The sequence below is a fragment of the Antedon mediterranea genome, chromosome 9 (genome assembly GCF_964355755.1).
Source record: "Antedon mediterranea chromosome 9, ecAntMedi1.1, whole genome shotgun sequence".
In the NCBI taxonomy this organism is placed as follows: domain Eukaryota; kingdom Metazoa; phylum Echinodermata; class Crinoidea; order Comatulida; family Antedonidae; genus Antedon; species Antedon mediterranea.
The window spans coordinates 777,699-802,524 of record NC_092678.1 but is presented as its reverse complement, the minus strand read 5'-3'; the positions used below and the strand labels follow the sequence as shown (position 1 = coordinate 802,524).

Genomic DNA, 24,826 nt, shown 5'->3' with positions numbered 1-24,826 from the left:
ATATACATTGTTTTTTTATAGGAAAGCATTGACCGTGATATGATGGTTGATGCTACACTGTTTTTATGGTCAAAGTGTAAGGCAGTGTTTCAGAAGTTCCAGACAGGAGCAACAGATAGTGGAAAGTACCTGCAAAGGATGGATCAACCTGGCAAGGTGAGTAACTTATATACATAACATACATTAGTATGGTCCATGTCTCAGTCTTCTGAAATGAAGGGTTAAGCTCTGTCTACACTATCAAACTAATTTGACTCCCAAAAAATGTGATGTGCCCAAATATGGTAGTGATATGACATCATCATGTCCATATATGGGCACATCACATTTTTTTTGTTACATAAAGTTTGATAGTGTAGACAGAGCTTAAGTCCTAGATCAACATTGCATATTGAAAGTTCACTATATCTTTTGGCATGAATGGTTAGTAAAGTGAAATATATCACTTGTTCAATTCCAGTGGGTACACATCCTCAACATTATACATGAAGTGATGTACTGGTGCGGTTTGAACAACGTTGACCCAGGGGTGACGGCTGAGGTTGCTATTCGCTTAGCTTTGGTGCTTGAGAATAATGCGGCTCAAGATACCAAACAAGAAACCGACAGAAAACAGCCAGGCAAAGAGGGCAACAACACAGCCATTCCAAGTAAGCTTCTTTTGTCATGTATTTTTAATACATTAAAACTGTTAGCAATTCTATATTTTGAATTTTCATTGAGTATAACATTGACAATGACGGATGAGCATCTTTTGATGGCAGAACTTGACACAAAGTGACCCTTGTGTGGTATGAAAGATGTTTTATGTGTAATATCTGGTCCAATGTACATTGTAAAATTCTTAAAAAGGGCAATATCTCTCTACACTACAACTATCCTGATTCAAGGTTCAATGAAACAGTCTAGTATGTACACTTCTTACTATCAACTATCATTGCTGTCAAACCTTATGTGGCTAAAAATTTTGATGTGCCCATATATGGATATGATGATGTCATATCACTACCATATTTAAGCTTATCACTACCATATTTGTCAAACTAGTTTGATAGTGTAGTGAGAGCTTTACAATTTCTTAATTGATATTACAGCTTCAGCTGCCAGCAAGTCTCCCACAAAGAGCATTGTGAGTGAAGGCCCTGATGTAGCAATACACGTCAGTACCTCACTGTACACAGCAACTATCCTAGTACAAGGAGCAAGGGAACAGTTGGTGACGGCCAGAGGCATCTTGATAAGAGCACTGCAAGGAATGTCACTCGCCAGAGAAGCTGTCGCGCTGACCGATGGTAAGTCTATCTCTGATATTAGTTGGATGAAGGACAACAAGACAACAGATGATGCTAATCCTGAAGGAGTCCATAACATCCTTCGAGATCTCCACTTGGAGCTGCTCTTCATGTATCATCGAGTTTGCATCAAGCTGGTTGCTATGGGACCAGATCCAGCAAGTCTTACACGGTCAAAGTTCAAGAGGTCAACTAATAAGAGGAGTCCTGTAGAGGTACAATATTTATTGTTTTATTTAAATTATAATACACCGTATAACTAGAGCGTAGTTTCTTTATAATCCTCCTTTTCTGTGTAACCTAGGGATTGGAAATTAAGTTACCGTGCTCATTTCTTGTTTCAGTTGACATATACATTGCCTTTGAGTGAGGGAGACCAGCAAATTATGTGCTTCATATACTATATATATTACTTATTTATTATTATATACTTATTATATTTTCCTCTGGTTTTGATTAGTATATTGATATGTAGTTCTGAATATATGAACTACATAACAATATATTATTTATTGCTGCATCATAACAATATTTGTTACTTGTATGACACTTGTTTTAATTTCATTGTAGGCCTGCAGTAAGCAAGAGGATATTCATGTGGAATCAATAGAGGAGCTAGAAGCAAAATGTAAAAAAAACAACATATATAAAGCATTGTTCTTAATGCAGAAGTCACTGCAGAGCTTTAAACAAGGTCACTCAGGTCAAGTTCACTCAGATGGAACACCCAAACAGTTCTTGGAGGTATACAAGCACACAATGATCTCTTATATGGTATCTGTTTTTTAATAAAAGGAATTCTCATTCTCCTCACAGTGTACAATAAAAAAAAGCCTTGCAATATTTATGTTTATCCCCCGCTGTAGGATGCCATGGCATTAATTACCAAGGCCCAAGAAGAAGAGTATAAACTGTACAAGCAAAACACGACACCAAAGAACACAAGTGACAATAGCATTCCACCACCCCCAGTTCTGCTGTGTAGGACAGACAGGACAATGGTATTCAAACCAGGTGTCTTTAACCCACAAGAAAAGGTAAGGAATATTAACCATTTTATAATATTGAACATGTGGTGTTGATTTGTATTTGTTTTTCATGGTGTTGTATATTAGTAGTCATGTTTGCTGTACACCATCTATTGATATTGATATAATTTTGTCTGTGACAGAAGGAAAAATTTAAAGATTTTGAACAAATGAATTGAATGACAAAAAAAGAACAGTAAGCCAGTCAGTTAAAATGTTTTATTTTCACAACAAATTCATCACGTGTGTTTTTTTGTAGGTTGGTTGGTACTCCTTATTTGGTTGTGTGTTTTTTTTGTAGGTTGGTTGGTACTCCTTATTTGGTTGTGTGTTTTTTTTGTAGGTTGGTTGGTACTCCTTATTTGGTTGTACATCAGCAGGAAGCAATGTCAAAGTGAGGCTGAGTGATTACAATATTCCAGGCACAGGCCAGCAAGTAAGTGATATCAACAATATCGTTTAAAACATGACAAATAAACACTTAATGTAATGTTAAACAATAATGTAAAATTCAGAATATCTTGTTTTTCTGCAGTAATCCTTAGCAAGTGTAGAGGCACAGTTTAAAGCTTGTTTCCAACTAGGACGCACCACAAGGAAAGAAACGAGATGACCAATGACAAGTGAGCAGTTTGGATAACCCATTGCTTGTGATTGGTCAAATAACTTCCTTGCCCTTACGTCCTAGTGAGAACCAAGTTTGAGGACAATACACCTATATGCAGAACCATCAAACATAACAGATCTATCTTTCTTTCCAGGTACCAGCTTATGATTGTCATCTGAGCGTGTCTGGACTTGTAGCCAATGAGAAGTATGTATTTGCTGTGGCTGCATACACTGTTGACGGCAAGCTGATAGGTGGCAGCATTGGGCATACAAGTAAACCAATTATGGCATCGCATACAATGCCTATACTAATGAGCTGGGCGTTTCTTAGTCAGGTAATCAAGATTTGCTATTCCTCTATACAGATACTATAAGTCATTCATTCACATTTATTTAGAAATATATATTTACATTGCTATATATTGCAGCAATCTTACAGAGAAATATTTAAATTCTGTAGTCGTAAGACCCTTTGAAAAAAAAATTATCACAAAGAAAATAATGAAATAAAGTTTTATACAAGTTGAGGGGAAAAAAATGTTTTAAAAAATATCATTTTTTCAGTAATTTGCCTTTGGATTTATATAATATACAACGATATATAGCGGTAGTGTGCATACTTACAAACAACTTTGTGCTGTGATAGCTTATGCAACTACCCCAATTTTGCTGTATATTGATTTTGATCTGTATTGGAATATTATTTTTTAGGTTGCATACCAAGTTGGTTGCTATGATACATCTCAGCAAGCCACAAGTGTATTGTGGGATCATTTTGTTGCGGTTCCCAAACAATGTGAAACAGATGTTACTAATGAATGTGCGCAGCAAGACTTTGAACTGACTCTCAGAAGGTACAGTCATTATCAATTCTTTTTCCATTTGTTTCTTTTCTCAAGGAGTGTATTTTCTTTAGTAGGGGGTTAACCTGGTGTACTAGTTAACAACTGAGCCACTGTGTGGACAGACGTAATGGCGCTGTAATTGGCTGCTGGTGACATGATGAGAAGAATGTTGTTGAAAAGGTGTAAGTCCTCTGTGCTCTTCACAAAATAAATGTTGCATTATATATATTCAGTACTTTTGTTTATTATAATTCTCCTTTTAATCGTATTACAGGTTAAACACAAGGACTGCCAGTGAAGCATCACCTGTTCTACTGCGTATGTTTCTTACCAGTATCTTTATCTATGTTGACGTCAATACCAGATCTGGCGCCATCTACTGCAACAAGCTCTCTGATGAAGGACCTTACTACAAAGGACAGGTAATTTCCAAATATGTTTGCACTTTTTTACTCGAGCTTATGTGAATTCAATTCTGTCAAGCTCTCATTTGAGAACTTCAAATTGCAAGATCAGAACAGAGCGGTGACAATTGTTCCTCTCCATCAATTTTCTTATTTTAGGATTTCAAAGACTTTTTCTTTTTAAAGCACACGAACACATTTGTCTTAGACTCTGTCTACACTATCAAAAAAGGTGTGATGTGCCCAAATATGGTAGTGATTTGACATCATGTCCATATATGAAGACATCACATTATTTTTGTCAAATATAAAGTTTGATAGTGTAGACAGAGCTTTATTGTAGTTGTCGTCAGATGGGATGAGTTGGGTGATATTGATTGGATGGATAAAATAATTATTGAAACCCACCATAATACATTTCCATTTCATACTTTGTAGCTTCTTCGTATGAGGGAATGTGAGCGTATGTTAGTAGCACTGGAGCTAGCTGGTTGGTTGAATGAATCAAACCTAGCACTGCAAGCGGTGGTACAATGCTACGGATTATTAGCACCTATTATACACTATAAGATACCCTCTGTACCAGTTATACAGGTAAGTTAAGCACTCACTATGCTACGGATTGTTAGCACCTATTATACACTATAAGATACCCTCTGTACCGGTTATACAGGTAAGTTAAGCACTCACTATGCTACGGATTGTTAGCACCTATTATACACTATAAGATACCCTCTGTACCGGTTATACAGGTAAGTTATCCTACAAACTGTGTATAAAATTGGTCAGGATCCCGATCACCATCTAAATAAATTCTTTAAGCTTAGCCAAACTGATAGACTGATCACTCTGAATCAAAACACTAAACTGGACGGTTTATAGTCCTTACTTGAGAAGACTTGTTCCACTACCAGAACTAGGAGTGAGTCGGCCTCGAACCCCTGCCGATGCTGATATTGTGAACTAGGAGTGAGTCGGCCTCAAACCCCTGCCGATGCTGATATTGTGAACTAGGAGTGAGTCGGCCTCAAACCCCTGCCGATGCTGATATTGTGAACTAGGAGTGAGTCGGCCTCAAACCCCTGCCAATGCTGATATTGTGGGCTCTTAGGTACAGTTTTTATATGATTCTTCTTTTTCTAGATTGTGACATTCTGCCATGCAGTGCTGCAAGAGATTCCCTCCAGTCTTCTTGTGCGTCGTCAACAGACTGTCTGTGACAACCTCCACCATATGGTTGCTACCATCACGTACCACATGGCTAAGGTGTTGCGTGTCTGGAAGCAGAGACCGTTGGCTAACATGATATCCGACAGTGGCAAGAAAATGCTTGCTATTGAGAAGGTATACTTAAGCTCGGTTTACACTATTGTTATGTGCCCAAATAGTAGTGATGCCTAAATATGGTAATGATATGCCTAAATATGGTAATGATATTACATCATCTTGTCCATATATGGGCAAATCAATTTTTTTGTCACATAAATTTTAGACAAAGCTTTAGTTTGTTCACAAAATTTATCCTAGTAAATAAATTATAAAAAATAAATCCTAGAAAATTAAAATAGCTTTTGAATTCTAAAAATAGCATTGTTTCTCTTTTGTCTCCAACATATGCCTATATAATTATTATTATAATATTATTTTTTTTGTTTTAATAAATCAAATTTGTCCTAATTGTGACTAGGAATCGGAGAAACCCAAGGCACAGGAAACCGTTGTTGAATTTGCTGAGACTGATGAGAATGCTGGTGGAGCTCAGGCACACCGCAAGAAGAAAGTAAGACGAGGAGGTCAACTGACGTTCAACGTCGAAGGACCCCAGAATGAAGAACTTCGTGCTTTGGAAGCTCACATGCTGAAGCTATCCAAACTAGGTATAATTCTATCAAATTATCATCTTCTTCAGGATCAGAACATTCCGCCTCCAAAGCTCTCCATTTACTTCTCTCTCTTGAGAGCTCTGTCTACACTAATTTGATAGTGTAGACAGTGCTTAATTTTCTCAGGTCATCTCTCCATCTTACTTCAGTTTTGTCTCTTTTTCTTTTCCTATCCTATCTGTCATAGACTTTAATATCTAAATGAATCATCACAAATGCTGAACATCTTGTGACATAGAATACTTAACAAGACTTCTCCAATGTCAGCGATTATTGGCCAAAGTGTGTTTATTTTTCGTATCATTCTCTATAATTTTTGTGCATGTGGTTTTGGTTTTCATCTAAATGAATAAATCGAAGTATTTACTTAATTCTTTACTTTGCTTTTCCAGCTCACAGTACGAATGAGTTGACAGGTTCAGAAGACCCAAATATTCTACATGCTTTCATAGCAACTCTTCCAAGCAGACATGCATACAAAGAAGGTAAGCACTCTTGCAAGCAGACATGCATACAAAGAAGGTAAGCACTCTTCCAAGCAGACATGCATACAAAGAAGGTAAGCACTCTTGCAAGCAGACATGCATACAAAGAAGGTAAGCACTCTTCCAAGCAGACATGCATACAAAGAAGGTAAGCACTCTTCCAAGCAGACATGCATACAAAGAAGGTAAGCACTCTTCCAAGCAGACATGCATACAAAGAAGGTAAGCACTCTTGCAAGCAGACATGCATACAAAGAAGGTAAGCACTCTTCCAAGCAGACATGCATACAAAGAAGGTAAGCACTCTTCCAAGCAGACATGCATACAAAGAAGGTAAGCACTCTTGCAAGCAGACATGCATACAAAGAAGGTAAGCACTCTTGCAAGCAGACATGCATACAAAGAAGGTAAGCACTCTTGCAAGCAGATATGCATACAAAGAAGGTAAGCACTCTTGCAAGCAGACATGCATACAAAGAAGGTAAGCACTCTTGCAAGCAGATATGCATACAAAGAAGGTAAGCACTCTTGCAAGCAGACATGCATACAAAGAAGGTAAAGCACTCTTGCAAGCAGATATGCATACAAAGAAGGTAAGCACTCTTGCAAGCAGATATGCATACAAAGAAGGTAAGCACTCTTGCAAGCAGACATGCATACAAAGAAGGTAAGCACTCTTGCAAGCAGACATGCATACAAAGAAGGTAAGCAGTACACAAACAAAATATGTATGTACAAGGCAAGTGAGATAAAAAAGATTACTTATTTCATTCACAAAACAAGTGAAACAATAATATTGCTTTTCTCTTACAAGGTTAAAACATTAACAGAAAAACAAACAACAAAACTATTCTATTCTAAAGTGGACGTTTGTTTGCTTAAATGACTTTGTCTTTATATACAAAACACCTTTCTACTTGCGTCTTAATTTAGTTGTTAAATTCCGGCGTCGTGCTCGGTATTTGGAATTCTTTGTTCAAGTCATGCAGAAGGCGTTGAGTGAAGGTTTAGTTGACATAGCAACTGAATGGTGCGATGAAACTAAAACATGGCTTCTAAGGTAAATGTTTGAAAATGTCATTCTGGTTTCATAATATTTCGTATATGCCCCTGCCTTGTGTGCAATGTTTCAATGTTTCTTAAGCTTTGTCTATACTATCAAATTAGTTTAACAAAAAAAGTGTGATGTGCCCAAATATGGGATTGATATGACATCATCATGTCCATATATAGGCACATCACACTTTAAGTTTGATAGTGTAGACAGAGCTTTATATCAATATTTGAATGATTTTCATTTTAATCATTCAGATCATTAAATCAAGGTTTAATCTTGTAAATTTTTTAATTGAAGTTTTTTAATAATTGTACACCACTGGCTGCTATGTTGTTTTTTTTATGTAGATTTTTGAAATAATACCAATTTTATTTGATTTGAATGTTTTAGGAAAATCATTAAAAAATACATACAAAGGGATAATCATTTTAATATCAATTTTTGAAAGTAGCAATATATTTTGATTTTTAACAATCTTTTTTTGGATCAAGCACGTATGGAAACAGACTCCCATAATAATGCGCTATATAAGAATGGCTATTATTTTTTTTTTTTTGTTAAATATGTTTAGGCGTAATGAACATCTTTCATCAGCTAAGCTAATCCTCACCAAACAGCAGGGCGCCCTCACAGTAGCTGGCGATGACCCCAAGAAATTTGCTGCTGCTGCTATTGAATTCTCAAAGGTAGATATAGAATGTGTTCTTACTGCCTCATCCTTCAGATGAGATGTAAAGCTATTGGTCCCATGTACATGATAAAGAACTTACACTACACTAATGCTTGGTTTCCACTAGAGAAAACACAAGAACATAACGCAATGTAAGTGAGTTGACCAATCACATTCGATGGATTATTTGAACTGTCGCTTGTCATTGGTCAACACGCATACATTGTGTTTACATCCTTGAGAACCAAGTATAAGAGTAGATCATTATAGATGTGGTTGCCATGGCTCCGTAAAGAAGGTCCAATCCTAATTTTCCTCAACTCAGTAATACAATTACAGTGTTTGTTTTTTTTGTACGGAAAGTTACAAACACTTATATATTATATATCTTTTGATTGACGCCCATACACATTTTTTAAATCTCTTGTCTTACAGATTAACAAGTCTCACCTGAAATCTCCAGATGGAAAGAGTCCAAGGAAGAAAAGAAAGAAGTTCCAACTGCTGGTTCCTGTGCGATCAAATCAGAGGATGTCAGAAGCTGCCAAAGCATCCCAGGAAGAGAAAGAATTGAAGGTATCTATCTATTATCTTTATTTATAATAATATTAAGTATCAATTCTTGGTGTATTCATTTTATATTTTTATATGTTTTTTATTCAATTCTGTTGGGAATTATTTAAGGTGTTTCATTTATGGACCACAGTGAATGTTTTTGTACTTTTCTGTGTTTTTATCCTTGATTGACCAACTTGATCAACAGAATGAAATAAATATTTTAAAAAAAGGTTTATAAACACAAAGTTATTTTACAGTACACTCCACCTACAAAGTTACAATTCTGTGTCCCTCCCTAACTAATCCACCGCTGCATTGATGTCGTGTCCCTCCCTAACTAATCCACCGCATTGATGTTTATTTTATGTTGATTATATTTTGTAGTCATTTGAAATTCTTGACAGAACTCTGCCAGAGTTCTACCGTACAATGAAGAGAAGACAGAGATTGAGGAATATCTGCTCTGATGAGTTACCATGGCGATGTCAACTCAACATCCTGCAAGGTCTGTGTTTCTTTGCACAGTTTTTAAACAAAGTGGAGAAACGCAACAAACTGCTTGGACCCACGTCAGGTGACATCTATAGGTACGTATGCACTTTTATTGTCACTTCACAAAGTAATGACAGTTGTTATTGTCATGTCTCCTTTGGCCTGGCCTAATATTTCTGGTTTTCTGGAAAATCTGGTATTCAAAATGTGTCTTTAATGCTAAAAATGAATTTGGGACATTTTAGACTTTAATAAAACTTTTCAGTAAGTTTCGGTATTTGGGTTTCATGTTTTCCATACTTTCAATAGATTATGTTTTAGTATATGGTTTCACCTGTATTGTCACTTCAGAAAGTATAACGAAAGCTGTTTGTTACTCTATTACTTTACTTAATTTGAGATTTGTACTTATTTGTTGTGTATTCCATACTTTCAATTTTAAAATGTTTTAGTTTTAATTATCCAAATTTGTGTTAATAGGTCCTCTTACATTGACAATGAATGGATCACATTTGAGACGTCAGGAACTTTGGTGGTAGGTTGGGATGGTGGTCCCTCTAGAGCCGTTACACGTCAGGACGATACAAGAGAGGGCGAGAGAGATGCTATAATTGAAAAGCTACACCAAATCAACATAGGAAAGCAAGGTTTGAGAGTCCATCAATCAGCTATTGAAGTGGCCGCTGCCGCTACAGTGGGTATGTTGAATTATAATTATCTAAAATCTAGTTAGTTTTGTGCTTTTTACATTTTCTGTTGATTGTTCAGCGCTTAAAGGCGGCCTGCATTTTGTGCTATATAAATTGAACAGTATTATTATTACTTAAAAAGCAACTCTCCCAATACCAGACACCTTTCGGTTGATTTTAATGATCAAAATAAAGTAGTATACAGTCAACTCTCCCAATACCAGACACCTTTCGGTTGATTTTAATGATCAAAAGTAGTATACAGTCAACTCTCCCAATACCAGACACCTTTCGGTTGATTTTAATGATCAAAATAAATTTGAATCTCAAGAAAAGTCTATTTTTGGGAAAGTTTCTTGTTTTCTGAAAGTTTGGTATTTGGAGAGTTGACTGTAATACTAATAAATTGTACTAAATAAACTTGTTGTTGTGTCTGGATATCAAATCAGATTTTCTGGCAAAACAACTCTGAAATAATTGTATCAAATTCTCTGTAAATTTGGGAGTATTTGTGGAAAAAAATGCTGTTTTTAACCTACAACTTCTAGAGCTTTGAATGTCAGGCAAGGCATCTGACATAGTTGACCTTTAACCTTGTTAACATTATTTTCAGGTGGAAAGTTGAAGAAGCTGCCACCCCCTCCTGATGATAAACAGTCAGACAGTGTACCAACTTATCGCTCAACTGAAGTAGACAGGCCTGGTAGACAAGAGAGACATCATAATCATCAGGAATATAACGCTGTCTCACTGCAGGCTCTCACAAATGATTTAAACAAGGCATTCAACAACCTCAAGAGGGCAGTTGTAAGTTTAATAATGAAAGGTCAAAAACATTTTCGTTCATCTATCCACAACTACATGGGCTGAATGGACCAGTACACCAGAGTAACCTCCTACTCTTTCGAAAGATGTACTAGGTTCTTTAAAGTGTACATGAGCTAGATGTGTACAATGGACCTCCAGTTTTAAGTCCTTATCCGAGAAGACTTGTTCTTCCACCAGAACAATGGTCGAGGAATGACTTGAACCTGTGCTGATTGTATAGATATGGTTTGCAGCGCCCCTGCCTTAATCGCTCGGCAACTCAATTAAAAACCTTACCTTCTTTTTTTTTTCCATCCAGGTGTTAGCTCATAGAGGGCAGCATTGGACTTTGTTGCAGAATGCTGCCCGAGCCATGTGGAACTGTGGTCACACTGCCCTACTCTATAGCTTTGCTGGTGGTTACTCCTCTGGGATCTTCTCTGTTGAAGCCATCAGATCTATCGTCTGTCAGCCATTCTTTGTGGCTGCTGACTGCATTCTGGACATGTTAAATGTACTGCAAAATGACAGCCGCTCCAAGGTACTGTTAGTTTGTTATGGTTTAAGAGGTGTGGTTGCAAGGTTTAGGGACCTTTGCGGTACACATTTTTTTTTTGAAAAGAAAAGTACAAAAAACACCAAAAAATATCTATGGAATGATTGCTCAAACTTACTTATTATGTATTAAATGTGTCGAGCACTATGTAAATGGCGATTAATAAAAGGAAGAAAAAATATAATAATTAATATTTATTCCATTATGTTACAATATTAATACTATTTCGTTTCTAATATAAATATCTTTTTTTTCCCCTTAGTCCAAGAAATATATGAAAGATATGGTGAATAGTGACCTTATGGGGACAGTCACTGATGAACTTGGGGGCGCTAGCCTAAAATTTGAGAAGTACATGGACGATTGTAGTATGGTAGATAAGCACTGGATCCGACGTATTGTTCTGAGAGTCCTGGAAATGCTGTATTACCAGCAGCAATGGGAGAGACTTGCTGACTTAGCTATGAGGTTTAATGTTCTCACAAAGTAAGTGAAAGAGAAATCTCGCAAAACAGTTCATAGTTATTTGTCCATTTAAAACATACATTTGTTTTTGGCATATCGTATATAAATAAAACAGTAAAAATATACAGAAAAATTGCACAGATAAGCACATCATCAACACATACACACAATTCTATGATAAAACAAAAGATACAAAAGGGTATCGATTCATCTATATATGTGTGGAAATTGTTTAAATCATTTGTTTAAAATATCACTTGGATGTTTTATTATCAATTGAAATCAGAAGAAAAATCAGAAAATTCTGATAACAATACTCATTTATTTATATGTTACAGTGAACGATACTCAGAACAGGTTGGGCCGTTGATCTGTCAAGCGCAGCAGAAACTGAGGTCAAGGGTCAAGGCATATGGAGGACCAGAACCTCCTCAGAATGCTTTTAAGTTTCCTGATGAAATCACTGGTGAACCCATAACAGTCAAAAACTATATGAACGTACATCTGATAAGCAGTATGCAAGATAGAGAGTTGGAACCATTAGACATGGGGGGTAGAATAGACCCTGAGGGGCACAATGTGTATGGAGGTACATATGTTTATTTATTTTTTTTTTTTTACTAATAGAATTGCAGGATTTCCTGTCAGCCATCAGAGAGAATGGTTGATTATTTTGTGTTATTGTTGGAGTTTCTATGTTGTTGCCAAAAAAGTTAATTTATATTTTGCAGGTGCTCGTGATGCTATGAAGCTGGTGTGTGTTCCTTTGGATGTCACTGACAGTCTTCAGAACTTCCGCCAAGCACTTGATACTTGTTACTACACATCGAGGGCTCTGCAACACTCTAGGAAGCTTCTTGTTCTGTACCTAGCTGGACAGCAGATATGTAAGTAGTACTCAAAGTTTATTTAATTTTGCAATTACTCAACAATATTTATATATATGGACAACAGATATGTATAGTTTATTTAATGTTACCATGACTCAACAAGATTCTTTATTGTTATTGTTATTTCTTTATACTGGGTAACCTCTTCAGTCAAAGACTGTTGTCCCAGAGGGCCCAGTTATTATCAGTGGATGTGTGTGTACTAATACACTGGGTAACCTCTTCAGTCAAAGACTGTTGTCCCAGAGGGCCCAGTTATGATCAGTGGATGTGTGTGTACTAATACACTGGGTAACCTCCATCTCGAAAGATGTACTAGGTTATTCTGGGTACTGTTAGAAAAAGAAACGTTCTCATTCATGTGGTTTGAGTGCTCTACAACATTTCTGTGTATTCTTGCCTTTTGAATGGTTGATTTTTTTCATCTGTCATGCATTATTTTCTCACATTATTACTTCTGAATGTACTATTGCACAGCTTTGTAAACATTTTGAGAGTTTTGCGCAACACTGGTGAATAATATTATTCGAAACCCTGACTCAACTTATAGAAATATTCTCTCTATTCCCCATTCACTCATTGTATACTAATTCATCCCTGGTGACTTTTGGGAGCAGGAACGGTAGTAGACCAAACCCAGTACCGTTTTGATTACGATCATTCGGCAAATTAACTCAAGATCATTCGGCAAATTAACTCAAGATCATTTCTCATTGTTTACTCATCTTGTATGATTTTCCTTTTTCATTTAACCATTCATTAATGGTTAATAGTTTTAAATTTGTATAGCTCATAATACCAATATTCTCTATGAGCTGTGGACTCAGATGTTACACTTTTCAACTACATGCTCATTCATCCCTGATAATTTTCCTTCAGGCTCTAGCACAAGTCGACAAAGTCATGTAGACTTCACTGAGACAGATGACAACACTCAGGGAGATGTGCCCCCTGACCTCAAGAACTCAGAGTTCAAAAGCATGAGCGAGATTCAAACCCCAGCTCTGCCTCGGTCACAGCTTTCCGTTGTCATTTCATCGTATACTAAAACAATAGGTAGGATTAGGATTAGTTTTTTTTTCATTGAATACGGTAAACTAAAGAAAACTTTGCATTAAGTTCAAACCATATTCTTATTCTTTATTGCCAAAAATAAAAAAATTCAACAACAAACTAAGTGGCAGGAAACACAAAAGGGAACTAAATCCCCTAAAGCCAGTGTAAACCCTTTCACAGAGTATCACATTAAGATAAAATATAACATTTCAATGAAATATATCTGGAAATGTCAACAAAGAAATTTAAAAATCACTCACAAATACACAAAAACTAGCAGGACTATGTTCCTTGTTACTTCGTCACAGAAATGCTACTATCAAGAAAGCACAAGGACTTAGCAGCTCAGGGAAGTCATGAACTGGGCAACCTTTATTATCATTCTGGCAACATCAGGTGAGTCATGTGTGTTTTACTACTGTATCTACACTATTATGTGATGTTCCCATATATGGCCAAGATGATGTCATATCACTACCATATTTGGGCACATCACATTTTTCGATAACTATTAATTTATTATATTATTATATATATCTTTTTTCAGAGCTGCGTACAAATGGTGGTCAGAGGGTTTAGATCTGATTTTGCTGACCTCTGACACACTCAGCACATGGCGTCAAATCCTTGGCAAGAACAGTGAAGATGACATCAGCACTCAGCTGTTGCAGAGGTGTGGAATGTGGGGATGTCTTCTGGGCGCCATTCTGGCGTCTAAGATTGCTCAGTAAGTATTGGTGCTGGAGTTCTGTTCTTCCAGATACATTGCGTATTATTATTCCAGATATTGTTTATTGAATTTCTTTCTATCTATATAAATCTATATTATTATATTAAAAATCAATTTAAAATGTCTTTCTAGATCTGAAGATGCTTTGAATTTCACCATTTTTACTAACATTAATTTATTTCAATAGATATATTTTAACATCTGACTTGGGTCTACGCATGGAAAGCTGTTTTTTATCGGCCTACCTTTTCAAAGCCATCTTTCGTACCTCACTCCCGCATCCCACCGCTGATCGTGACTACGCCCTCTATGACATAGGTGAAGGCTGTGAGGTGCAGTACCTAGTTCCAGGTGTTGACCTTCTGTCTGACCGGTTCAGGTGCGAGGCAAGAACTCTGGTGTCATCTTTGCGATGGGTCACTGAAGAATTGTTTCGGGGGAGACACAATTTACTGGTAGGCAGATCTTTAATAAATTGTGTCCTTCCTTTTTTGTTCCATTTTTTGTTTTAATTACAATAAGTTGGAGAGACACACCCTTTATTTGCGATAGTTGTCCTTGACAGCTCTTGTCTCCTCAGTACTTCTTGTTATATATCACTGAAAGGAATATATAAATAAAAGCATATAAGATGTGACTTTATCATCACTGCTAACAATTAAAATTACCAATATTTGTATACCTTTATTTTTACATTGGGAATTAGCTAGTTGTCTTTGACCGCTCTTGTTTCTTCACAGTTCTCCCTTTTTATTACCTCCGCCAAGGAGGTTATGTTTTCACCCCTGTATGTTTGTGTGTGTGTCTGTGAACAGCCTGGAGGCCACAGTTTTTATCCGATTCTAACCAAATTTGGACACAATGATCTATGCCCAAAAAGCTCGGACGAGTTCGAATTTGAGGGGGAAAGGTCATAGGTCAAGGTCACAACTAACAAAAAACTATTTTACTGCCTAGAGACCACAGTTTTGATCCGATTCTCACCAAACTTAGCCACAATGATCAATGACACATCATATAATTGTGGTTAAATTTTGAAGGGTCAGGGTCAAAGATCAAGGTCCACAAAAAAAAAATAAAATAAAAAAAAATAATAATAAAAAAAAAAAAACCCTCAGTGGGACTTGAACCAGCGATCTCAACTGTGAGAGGCTGGATACATAACCATTACACCACACTGTCATCCACAACTTTGTAGTGTGCAGTTAACATATTTACACATAGAACTAATAAAAAAAAATGTAAAAAAAAAATATTCAGGGGGAATTTTATGTAGGGGAATTTTACAGTAGGCGGAGGTTTGTACTCTCGGAGTACCCTCTAGTTATTAATATTTTTGTCTTACAAGGTTCTGCCTCTTCTTACGTTGTACAACTATTTCACCACTTTCATCTGCCGCGATCTTCAACGTGCAATTGACGGCAGAATTCTAAAGGTAACATTTGACAATATTATTACAGTATTAACAAAAAAAATGTTTTGTTTTGTATTATTTCGTTTTACCGGGTAACCTCTTCTGGTCTCCCAGACGGCTCTGCCATGTATCAGTGACTGTGATGTACTAGTACTCCTGCTCATCTCGAAAGATGTAATAGGTTCTTTAAAGTGCACATGAGTGTGTGAATGTGTACACTGGACCTACGGTTTATAGTTTTTATCCGAGAAGACCTGTTCTTCCACCAGAACCATGGAGCGAGTGAGCCTCAAACCTTTGCCAATGTAATTACGATTCCAATGTCTTGGACACTCGCACACTCGCACGCAAGATATTTATTTCAACAGCAAATAATCTTAATATTATCATTTATTTTCAGATGAGAATATTGACGGATCTTGGTCTGTTTACAGAAGCACTGACTGTCCTTGCTTGGATTCTAAATGGTGAACGCCTTCCTCAAACGGCTGATAGTAACTTTAGACTCGTTTCAACCACAATGGTAAAATAAACTGGATAATAAAACGTATTTCTCAATTTATAAAATATTTGTAGTAAAAGTATTACACACAACTAAAGAGGATAGTTTATTCAAAAAGTGTATTATTCTAATTTGTTTTTTTAGACAACCTTGAAATTCAACACAGCAAAGCCAGTTACTGATGCCATCAATCTAAAGGTATTGTTTATTGTGTTGTAACATTAACACTTACAGTGTATAGCGCCCATTTCTATGATAAACACATAATCAGCACTGTTTTACATATCGTCATAACATTGGTTGAAATAACAAGTTTTTAATTGTTTTTTAAAATTATGATAGTCATTCAAATGTTTCATGGAAATTTTTCCTTTGTTTACAGTTTATCAAATTAACTTTGAGAGCTGTTTTTATTTTATAATATATTGTTGGGGTTTATATATTTAGGCAAATTCCATTTCCATAAGAAAATTCATTCACTATCCTTAAAGGTGGTAATCCTGTTCACAAGACAAGCATACTGTCTATAAGAGTGGAGTTCTAATATTGTCTTTAGAAAAAATCCTGACTTGAACCCAGGACCCTTAAATTGCAAGCCAATCATCATAACCACAAGCCACAACGCCACTCATTATAAGTAAAGCAATGTTGACTGACTGTATATTTATGTTTTGTAGATTCTGAATACTCTGGTAGATAAGCGTTTGTCGCCATCGTTGGCCACGTTATATGGTCCTCATCTTACGTGCCACTTGTCACTAGCCCAATCACACCTTATGATTGTCATTGCTGATACTATTCCTGTCCTACCGTCAAGAGAAGAAGCTGTGTAAGTATATATTATTAAATATTATGGACAAAGGACTGTTACGAGTTCCTATCTTGGCAAGGCGAGCTCAGTGTCCTGTTCTTAGATTGCCTTATATATAATATGAAACAGTAATAAGATTATAGTACATTTGTACAGCCAGACATAAGATCAAAAGACTGTTACACAAGTTCCTATCTTGGCAAGATTGCCTTGGTTGACTCCTCCATTACTATTGAATTGATCTTCACAGTCACTATTCATTTGTATTTACAGTATACCTGATGTTGCAAAAGAAACAACAAGCAGTGCTGCAGGCAGTAGTATTTGTAAAGTGCAGACATCTGTGTTATCACGTAAAGCTGAAAGAGACGCCAAGATTATTATCACACCAAGACTTACCATTGAGGATGCATTAGGTGGGAATACTTAGTTTATTAGAATATTTAAGAACCTTTGGATGAATGTAGGAATATGACCTGTGATCCATAGCCTGCTGCGCTGAATTTCCACGTGTGTGTAAACAACACAAAAAGTTTTCCTTCATATCCTAAATACTACTTTTAAAGCACTCACCAAAGGACAGCTAAATCATTTGTTTCTTTTATTCGATCCATATGGCAACATTTTAAACTTTTTTTAAAAATTTATCTAGCTACTTCTTCCGTGGATGAGGCGTCTGTCGAAAGTGTGAAGGTACGCGATGACAATGGAAGGTTTTCATTGGGAAAAAATTCACCAAGTTTAGAAAAAATCAAGGTTAGTCTTTATTAGTGTTAATAGATTTAATTTTGTATTACAATTAAAATCCAATTAAACTTAATTAAGTAACCGCTATGAGTGCTCAGTGGCTAAACCCAGGGGCTCCAGAGCATGAGCAGCCCCAATGCAACTACCTAGGGGGGCCCCAGAGCATGAGCAGCCCCAATGCAACTACCTAGGGGCCCCAGAGCATGAGCAGCCCCAATGCAACTACCTAGGGGCCCCAGAGCATGAGCAGCCCCAATGCAACTACCTAGGGGCCCCAGAGCATGAGCAGCCCCAATGCAACTACCTAGGGGCCCCAGAGCATGAGCAGCCCCAATGCAACTACCTAGGGGCCCAGAGCATGAGCAGCCCCAATGCAACTACCTAGGGGCCCAGAGCATGAGCAGCCCCAATGCAACTACCTAGGGGCCCCAGAGCATGAGCAGCCCCAATGCAACTACCTAGGGGCCCCAGAGCATGAGCAGCCCCAATGCAACTACCTAGGGGCCCCAGAGCATGAGCAGCCCCAATGCAACTACCTAGGGGCCCAGAGCATGAGCAGCCCCAATGCAACTACCTAGGGGCCCCAGAGCATGAGCAGCCCCAATGCAACTACCTAGGGGCCCAGAGCATGAGCAGCCCCACTGGCTAAACCCAGGGGCCCCAGAGCATGAGCAGCCCCAATGCAACTACCTAGGGGCCCCAGAGCATGAGCAGCCCCAATGCAACTACCTAGGGGCCCCAGAGCATGAGCAGCCCCAATGCAACTACCTAGGGGCCCCAGAGCATGAGCAGCCCCACTGGCTAAACCCAGGGGCCCCAGAGCATGAGCAGCCCCAATGCAACTACCTAGGGGCCCAGAGCATGAGCAGCCCCAATGCAACTACCTAGGGGCCCAGAGCATGAGCAGCCCCAATGCAACTACCTAGGGGCCCAGAGCATGAGCAGCCCCAATGCAACTACCTAGGGGCCCCAGAGCATGAGCAGCCCCAATGCAACTACCTAGGGGCCCAGAGCATGAGCAGCCCCAATGCAACTACCTAGGGGCCCAGAGCATGAGCAGCCCCAATGCAACTACCTAGGGGCCCAGAGCATGAGCAGCCCCAATGCAACTACCTAGGGGCCCCAGAGCATGAGCAGCCCCAATGCAACTACCTAGGGGCCCCAGAGCATGAGCAGCCCCAATGCAACTACCTAGGGGCCCCAGAGCATGAGCAGCCCCAATGCAACTACCTAGGGGCCCCAGAGCATGAGCAGCCCCAATGCAACTACCTAGGGGCCCAGAGCATGAGCAGCCCCAATGCAACTACCTAGGGGCCCAGAGCATGAGCAGCCCCAATGCAACTACCTAGGGGGGCCCCAGAGCATGAGCAGCCCCAATGCAACTACCTAGGGGCCCAGAGCATGAGCAGCCCCAATGCAACTACCTAGGGGCCCCAGAGCATGAGCAGCCCCAATGCAACTACCTAGGGGCCCCAGAGCATGAGCAGCCCCAATGCAACTACCTAGGGGCCCCAGAGCATGAGCAGCCCCAATGCAACTACCTAGGGGCCCCAGAGCATGAGCAGCCCCAATGCAACTACCTAGGGGCCCAGAGCATGAGCAGCCCCAATGCAACTACCTAGGGGCCCCAGAGCATGAGCAGCCCCAATGCAACTACCTAGGGGCCCAGAGCATGAGCAGCCCCAATGCAACTACCTAGGGGCCCAGAGCATGAGCAGCCCCAATGCAACTACCTAGGGGCCCCAGAGCATGAGCAGCCCCAATGCAACTACCTAGGGGCCCAGAGCATGAGCAGCCCCAATGCAACTACCTAGGGGCCCCAGAGCATGAGCAGCCCCAATGCAACTACCTAGGGGCCCAGAGCATGAGCAGCCCCAATGCAACTACCTAGGGGCCCCAGAGCATGAGCAGCCCCAATGCAACTACCTAGGGGCCCAGAGCATGAGCAGCCCCAATGCAACTACCTAGGGGCCCCAGAGCATGAGCAGCCCCAATGCAACTACCTAGGGGGGCCCCAGAGCATGAGCAGCCCCAATGCAACTACCTAGGGGCCCCAGAGCATGAGCAGCCCCAATGCAACTACCTAGGGGGGCCCCAGAGCATGAGCAGCCCCAATGCAACTACCTAGGGGCCCCAGAGCATGAGCAGCCCCAATGCAACTACCTAGGGGCCCAGAGCATGAGCAGCCCCAATGCAACTACCTAGGGGCCCAGAGCATGAGCAGCCCCAATGCAACTACCTAGGGGCCCCAGAGCATGAGCAGCCCCAATGCAACTACCTAGGGGCCCCAGAGCATGAGCAGCCCCAATGCAACTACCTAGGGGCCCCAGAGCATGAGCAGCCCCAATGCAACTACCTAGGGGCCCAGAGCATGAGCAGCCCCAATGCAACTACCTAGGGGCCCCAGAGCATGAGCAGCCCCAATGCAACTACCTAGGGGCCCAGAGCATGAGCAGCCCCAATGCAACTACCTAGGGGCCCCAGAGCATGAGCAGCCCCAATGCAACTACCTAGGGGCCCAGAGCATGAGCAGCCCCAATGCAACTACCTAGGGGCCCCAGAGCATGAGCAGCCCCAATGCAACTACCTAGGGGCCCAGAGCATGAGCAGCCCCAATGCAACTACCTAGGGGCCCCAGAGCATGAGCAGCCCCAATGCAACTACCTAGGGGGGCCCCAGAGCATGAGCAGCCCCAATGCAACTACCTAGGGGCCCCAGAGCATGAGCAGCCCCAATGCAACTACCTAGGGGCCCAGAGCATGAGCAGCCCCAATGCAACTACCTAGGGGCCCCAGAGCATGAGCAGCCCCAATGCAACTACCTAGGGGCCCCAGAGCATGAGCAGCCCCAATGCAACTACCTAGGGGCCCCAGAGCATGAGCAGCCCCAATGCAACTACCTAGGGGCCCCAGAGCATGAGCAGCCCCAATGCAACTACCTAGGGGCCCAGAGCATGAGCAGCCCCAATGCAACTACCTAGGGGCCCAGAGCATGAGCAGCCCCAATGCAACTACCTAGGGGCCCCAGAGCATGAGCAGCCCCAATGCAACTACCTAGGGGCCCCAGAGCATGAGCAGCCCCAATGCAACTACCTAGGGGCCCAGAGCATGAGCAGCCCCAATGCAACTACCTAGGGGCCCAGAGCATGAGCAGCCCCAATGCAACTACCTAGGGGCCCCAGAGCATGAGCAGCCCCAATGCAACTACCTAGGGGCCCAGAGCATGAGCAGCCCCAATGCAACTACCTAGGGGCCCCAGAGCATGAGCAGCCCCAATGCAACTACCTAGGGGCCCAGAGCATGAGCAGCCCCAATGCAACTACCTAGGGGCCCCAGAGCATGAGCAGCCCCAATGCAACTACCTAGGGGCCCAGAGCATGAGCAGCCCCAATGCAACTACCTAGGGGCCCCAGAGCATGAGCAGCCCCAATGCAACTACCTAGGGGGGCCCCAGAGCATGAGCAGCCCCAATGCAACTACCTAGGGGCCCCAGAGCATGAGCAGCCCCAATGCAACTACCTAGGGGCCCAGAGCATGAGCAGCCCCAATGCAACTACCTAGGGGCCCCAGAGCATGAGCAGCCCCAATGCAACTACCTAGGGGCCCCAGAGCATGAGCAGCCCCAATGCAACTACCTAGGGGCCCAGAGCATGAGCAGCCCCAATGCAACTACCTAGGGGCCCCAGAGCATGAGCAGCCCCAATGCAACTACCTAGGGGCCCCAGAGCATGAGCAGCCCCAATGCAACTACCTAGGGGCCCCAGAGCATGAGCAGCCCCAATGCAACTACCTAGGGGCCCCAGAGCATGAGCAGCCCCAATGCAACTACCTAGGGGCCCCAGAGCATGAGCAGCCCCAATGCAACTACCTAGGGGCCCCAGAGCATGAGCAGCCCCAATGCAACTACCTAGGGGCCCCAGAGCATGAGCAGCCCCAATGCAACTACCTAGGGGCCCCAGAGCATGAGCAGCCCCAATGCAACTACCTAGGGGCCTATGCCTCCTGCGTAACGTCACTGTGGTTATACCACAATCTGTTGTTTTTTTATGTTTCACAGGGAGTACTATTGAGTACTGCTGAGAGATTTCTCCACATCCTGGTAGACTGCATGGAAGAAAAAGGTTTACAAAATACTTTATTGTTATCTATATTAATTAGGATCAAATTATTATTATTATCAGTTTTTTTTATAAATTGTTTTTACTAGACATTCATCAAAAAGCAATTACTCATAATGAAAATGAATATTATGTTTAGGTGCGGAATGTCTACATGCATCTGAATTAGAGTTAGTACTTCTTGGTAAGCTAGAGTTGGGCTCTATTTACTGCCAACATCAACTAGCATCCAAATCGGCCTCCATAGTTGCCTCTGCTATGCTGGCAATACAATCAAGCTCACTCTTCAAAGAAATACCTACAAAGAAGACAACCACACCTTTCAGGTAAATTATATCATTATCAAGCTGTAGCCTTCCAATCCTAAGGTCTCAGAACTTTCTGTCACTCATTTTACAGAACTTTGTCACTCATTTTACAGAACTTTCTGTCACTAATTTTACAGAACTTTATGTCATTTATTTTACAGAACTTTCTGTCACTCATTTTACAGAACTTTCGGTCACTCATTTTACAGTACTTTCGGTCACTCATTTTACAGAACTTTCTGTCACTCATTTTACAGAACTTTCTGTCACTCATTTTACAGAACTTCTTCAATGAAAGGTAGTCGACAGCATATACCACCACTATCTTTGTACTCTCTTGATGAAGACAATGAGGATATCCAGTCTAGTCACTTCCAGTACCAGAACTCTCAAAGCCGGGCACGCCTTGATGGTAGACTGTGGCTGAATAGCAGGCTGATGCTGGTGAAGAACCTGATGACTGGTGTGAAGGGTATGGGGCGCTTATCAGGTGAGCAATTTATCTAAATTTGGCCTAATATTTGAAAAAAAGAAAAACATTTTGGCAGATCATACCTATTCTTGACCTGGAAAGTTGTGATGAAATATCAAATCAAAACATCCACTAATAGTGCTTTCGTAAAGGAACACTAACGTAATTACCAACATAAAAGGATACAATCAGAAGAGACTACTTGAATTTGTCCAATATTCATTATAACTCTTTATCATGAATAACCTAATGGAAGAGTCTTATAATTATTTAAAACCATGAAGTGTAACTGATTGCTTGAGAACCAATTGAGTATGAAAGTAAGAAATATGTTTTTACTTTTAGATGTTGATTGTAACAAACTGGAATTAAGTGAATGCAGAGATCATTGTATGCAAGGACTTACAGAAGCTGAGGCATGCGGAGACATTGAACTACAAGCAGAGTTTCTGATGCAGGGCGCCCTCTTGGACCTACAAGAAGGCCGATCACTATCAGATGTTAAGGAAACATTGAAGGTAATTTTTTTAATACATTAGTATATAAATTGATAATTATGAAAAGTATTAATGACAATTTTTTTTTACCATAACTTCAAACTTCCGTATCCGATTGGCCGATTTGGTTCAGCCATATTTGTTGAGCTTTCTATAACCTTTACACTGTCTTCTTGATAACATTCTCATTTACAGGAGGTGATTGACCTACTGAATGACCTGCAAACACTCTCTCCAGAAGCCTCTCTTTTGTTGTGTCTTACAAGAACGCATCTAACTGATTTGGAGGCTTTAGTCATCCCACAAGATGAAAACAAGTCGTCGGCCGTGCAGGCTATACTGCAGAGTTATTGCACAGTGCAACATAAGCTACTTCAACAGGTTAGTGTTTTTGTTGTGTGAATACTTACCTTGATGAAAAAAAAATTGGTGCGGTTTAGTCCTACAAAAGAGAAAGGCCAATTTTACAAAGGCTAGCAGTAAAGGTGAGCAGTAACGGTATACAAAAAATAACAATATAGAATCTATGTTATTTCTTATGAACATTTACACAAAATGCGGAGCAGATGGTTGAGTGGAAACCAGCTCTTAAAAAATAAAGATTCTACGTGGGACGGTTTTCTGCTTACCGTTATCGCTCGTCTTTGTAAATTTGCCTTAACAGTATAAACAGGCTTGTTGCCTTCACTTTTATTGGTTGACAATCTGGTATTTAATTATTAATTGAAATGGTTATTAAAAAAAAGCTTTGTTCTGTACAGTAAACCTCAAAATATGTTTTCAATTGTTTTTTGTTTTCAGATGAAGTTTCTTGGAGAGTGTATTGAGATACATAACGTACAGCCATCATTATCAAGCCTAGCCTTCCCGTTCCAGAACATTCACCTACCACATATTCTGCTATTGGTAAAACTGAAAATGAGGATTGGTCACAGCCTGGCAAGGGAGGCTAGCTTAAGGTAGGGGACTAGTATCATAAATATTGTTTTGTATATTGTACATTGTATTTTAAATTTATACTAACAAATATCTTTTTATTAATATTATTATAATCATAACAATCAATATTGAAAAAATATATATAAAATAATAATTATCGCATCCTATATTGTCTAGGATAATTAATTGATATGCAAAACCATAACACCAACTACTTTCTTCATCTCTTTATGCGGAACATCACTTGAATAATAAAACAAATCACACATCTACACATAATCAAACATCGTATACTCTATCTCTAACAATATTTCAATCTTCTATCGACTAAAGCCGAAGTATAGTCGTTATCTCGGAACCGTTCTATGGTCACCACCAGGTAGGCTTACTTCGTTAAGGCTTCTATGAATGGATGACGAGTTTGGAGCAGGAACGCTAGTAGACCAAACCCAGTACCGTTTTGATTACGATCATGCGGGAAATTACCTCATGACGAAATATTG

General features: G+C 40.1%; 1 protein-coding gene across 1 annotated transcript in view; it reads left to right on the top strand.

Moving 5' to 3' along the window:
- LOC140058394 (cilia- and flagella-associated protein 54-like) overlaps positions 1-24,826 on the top strand; it is a 43,759-nt gene that overhangs the window by 13,795 nt on the left and 5,138 nt on the right. The window contains exons 12-50 of the mRNA XM_072103969.1: positions 22-156; positions 461-650; positions 1,095-1,507; positions 1,863-2,036; positions 2,159-2,329; positions 2,664-2,756; positions 3,082-3,264; positions 3,641-3,783; positions 4,049-4,196; positions 4,617-4,772; positions 5,322-5,522; positions 5,866-6,055; positions 6,454-6,546; positions 7,480-7,606; positions 8,175-8,289; positions 8,709-8,849; positions 9,216-9,418; positions 9,804-10,021; positions 10,626-10,819; positions 11,139-11,360; positions 11,638-11,861; positions 12,179-12,429; positions 12,572-12,727; positions 13,610-13,786; positions 14,095-14,182; positions 14,334-14,513; positions 14,704-14,971; positions 15,865-15,951; positions 16,331-16,453; positions 16,577-16,630; positions 17,110-17,261; positions 17,517-17,659; positions 17,896-17,999; positions 22,047-22,110; positions 22,247-22,433; positions 22,697-22,905; positions 23,233-23,405; positions 23,580-23,765; positions 24,186-24,343. Of these exons, the coding sequence (XP_071960070.1) occupies positions 22-156; positions 461-650; positions 1,095-1,507; positions 1,863-2,036; positions 2,159-2,329; positions 2,664-2,756; positions 3,082-3,264; positions 3,641-3,783; positions 4,049-4,196; positions 4,617-4,772; positions 5,322-5,522; positions 5,866-6,055; positions 6,454-6,546; positions 7,480-7,606; positions 8,175-8,289; positions 8,709-8,849; positions 9,216-9,418; positions 9,804-10,021; positions 10,626-10,819; positions 11,139-11,360; positions 11,638-11,861; positions 12,179-12,429; positions 12,572-12,727; positions 13,610-13,786; positions 14,095-14,182; positions 14,334-14,513; positions 14,704-14,971; positions 15,865-15,951; positions 16,331-16,453; positions 16,577-16,630; positions 17,110-17,261; positions 17,517-17,659; positions 17,896-17,999; positions 22,047-22,110; positions 22,247-22,433; positions 22,697-22,905; positions 23,233-23,405; positions 23,580-23,765; positions 24,186-24,343 (6,494 nt within the window). The remainder of the gene's footprint in view (positions 1-21; positions 157-460; positions 651-1,094; positions 1,508-1,862; positions 2,037-2,158; positions 2,330-2,663; positions 2,757-3,081; positions 3,265-3,640; positions 3,784-4,048; positions 4,197-4,616; positions 4,773-5,321; positions 5,523-5,865; positions 6,056-6,453; positions 6,547-7,479; positions 7,607-8,174; positions 8,290-8,708; positions 8,850-9,215; positions 9,419-9,803; positions 10,022-10,625; positions 10,820-11,138; positions 11,361-11,637; positions 11,862-12,178; positions 12,430-12,571; positions 12,728-13,609; positions 13,787-14,094; positions 14,183-14,333; positions 14,514-14,703; positions 14,972-15,864; positions 15,952-16,330; positions 16,454-16,576; positions 16,631-17,109; positions 17,262-17,516; positions 17,660-17,895; positions 18,000-22,046; positions 22,111-22,246; positions 22,434-22,696; positions 22,906-23,232; positions 23,406-23,579; positions 23,766-24,185; positions 24,344-24,826) is intronic.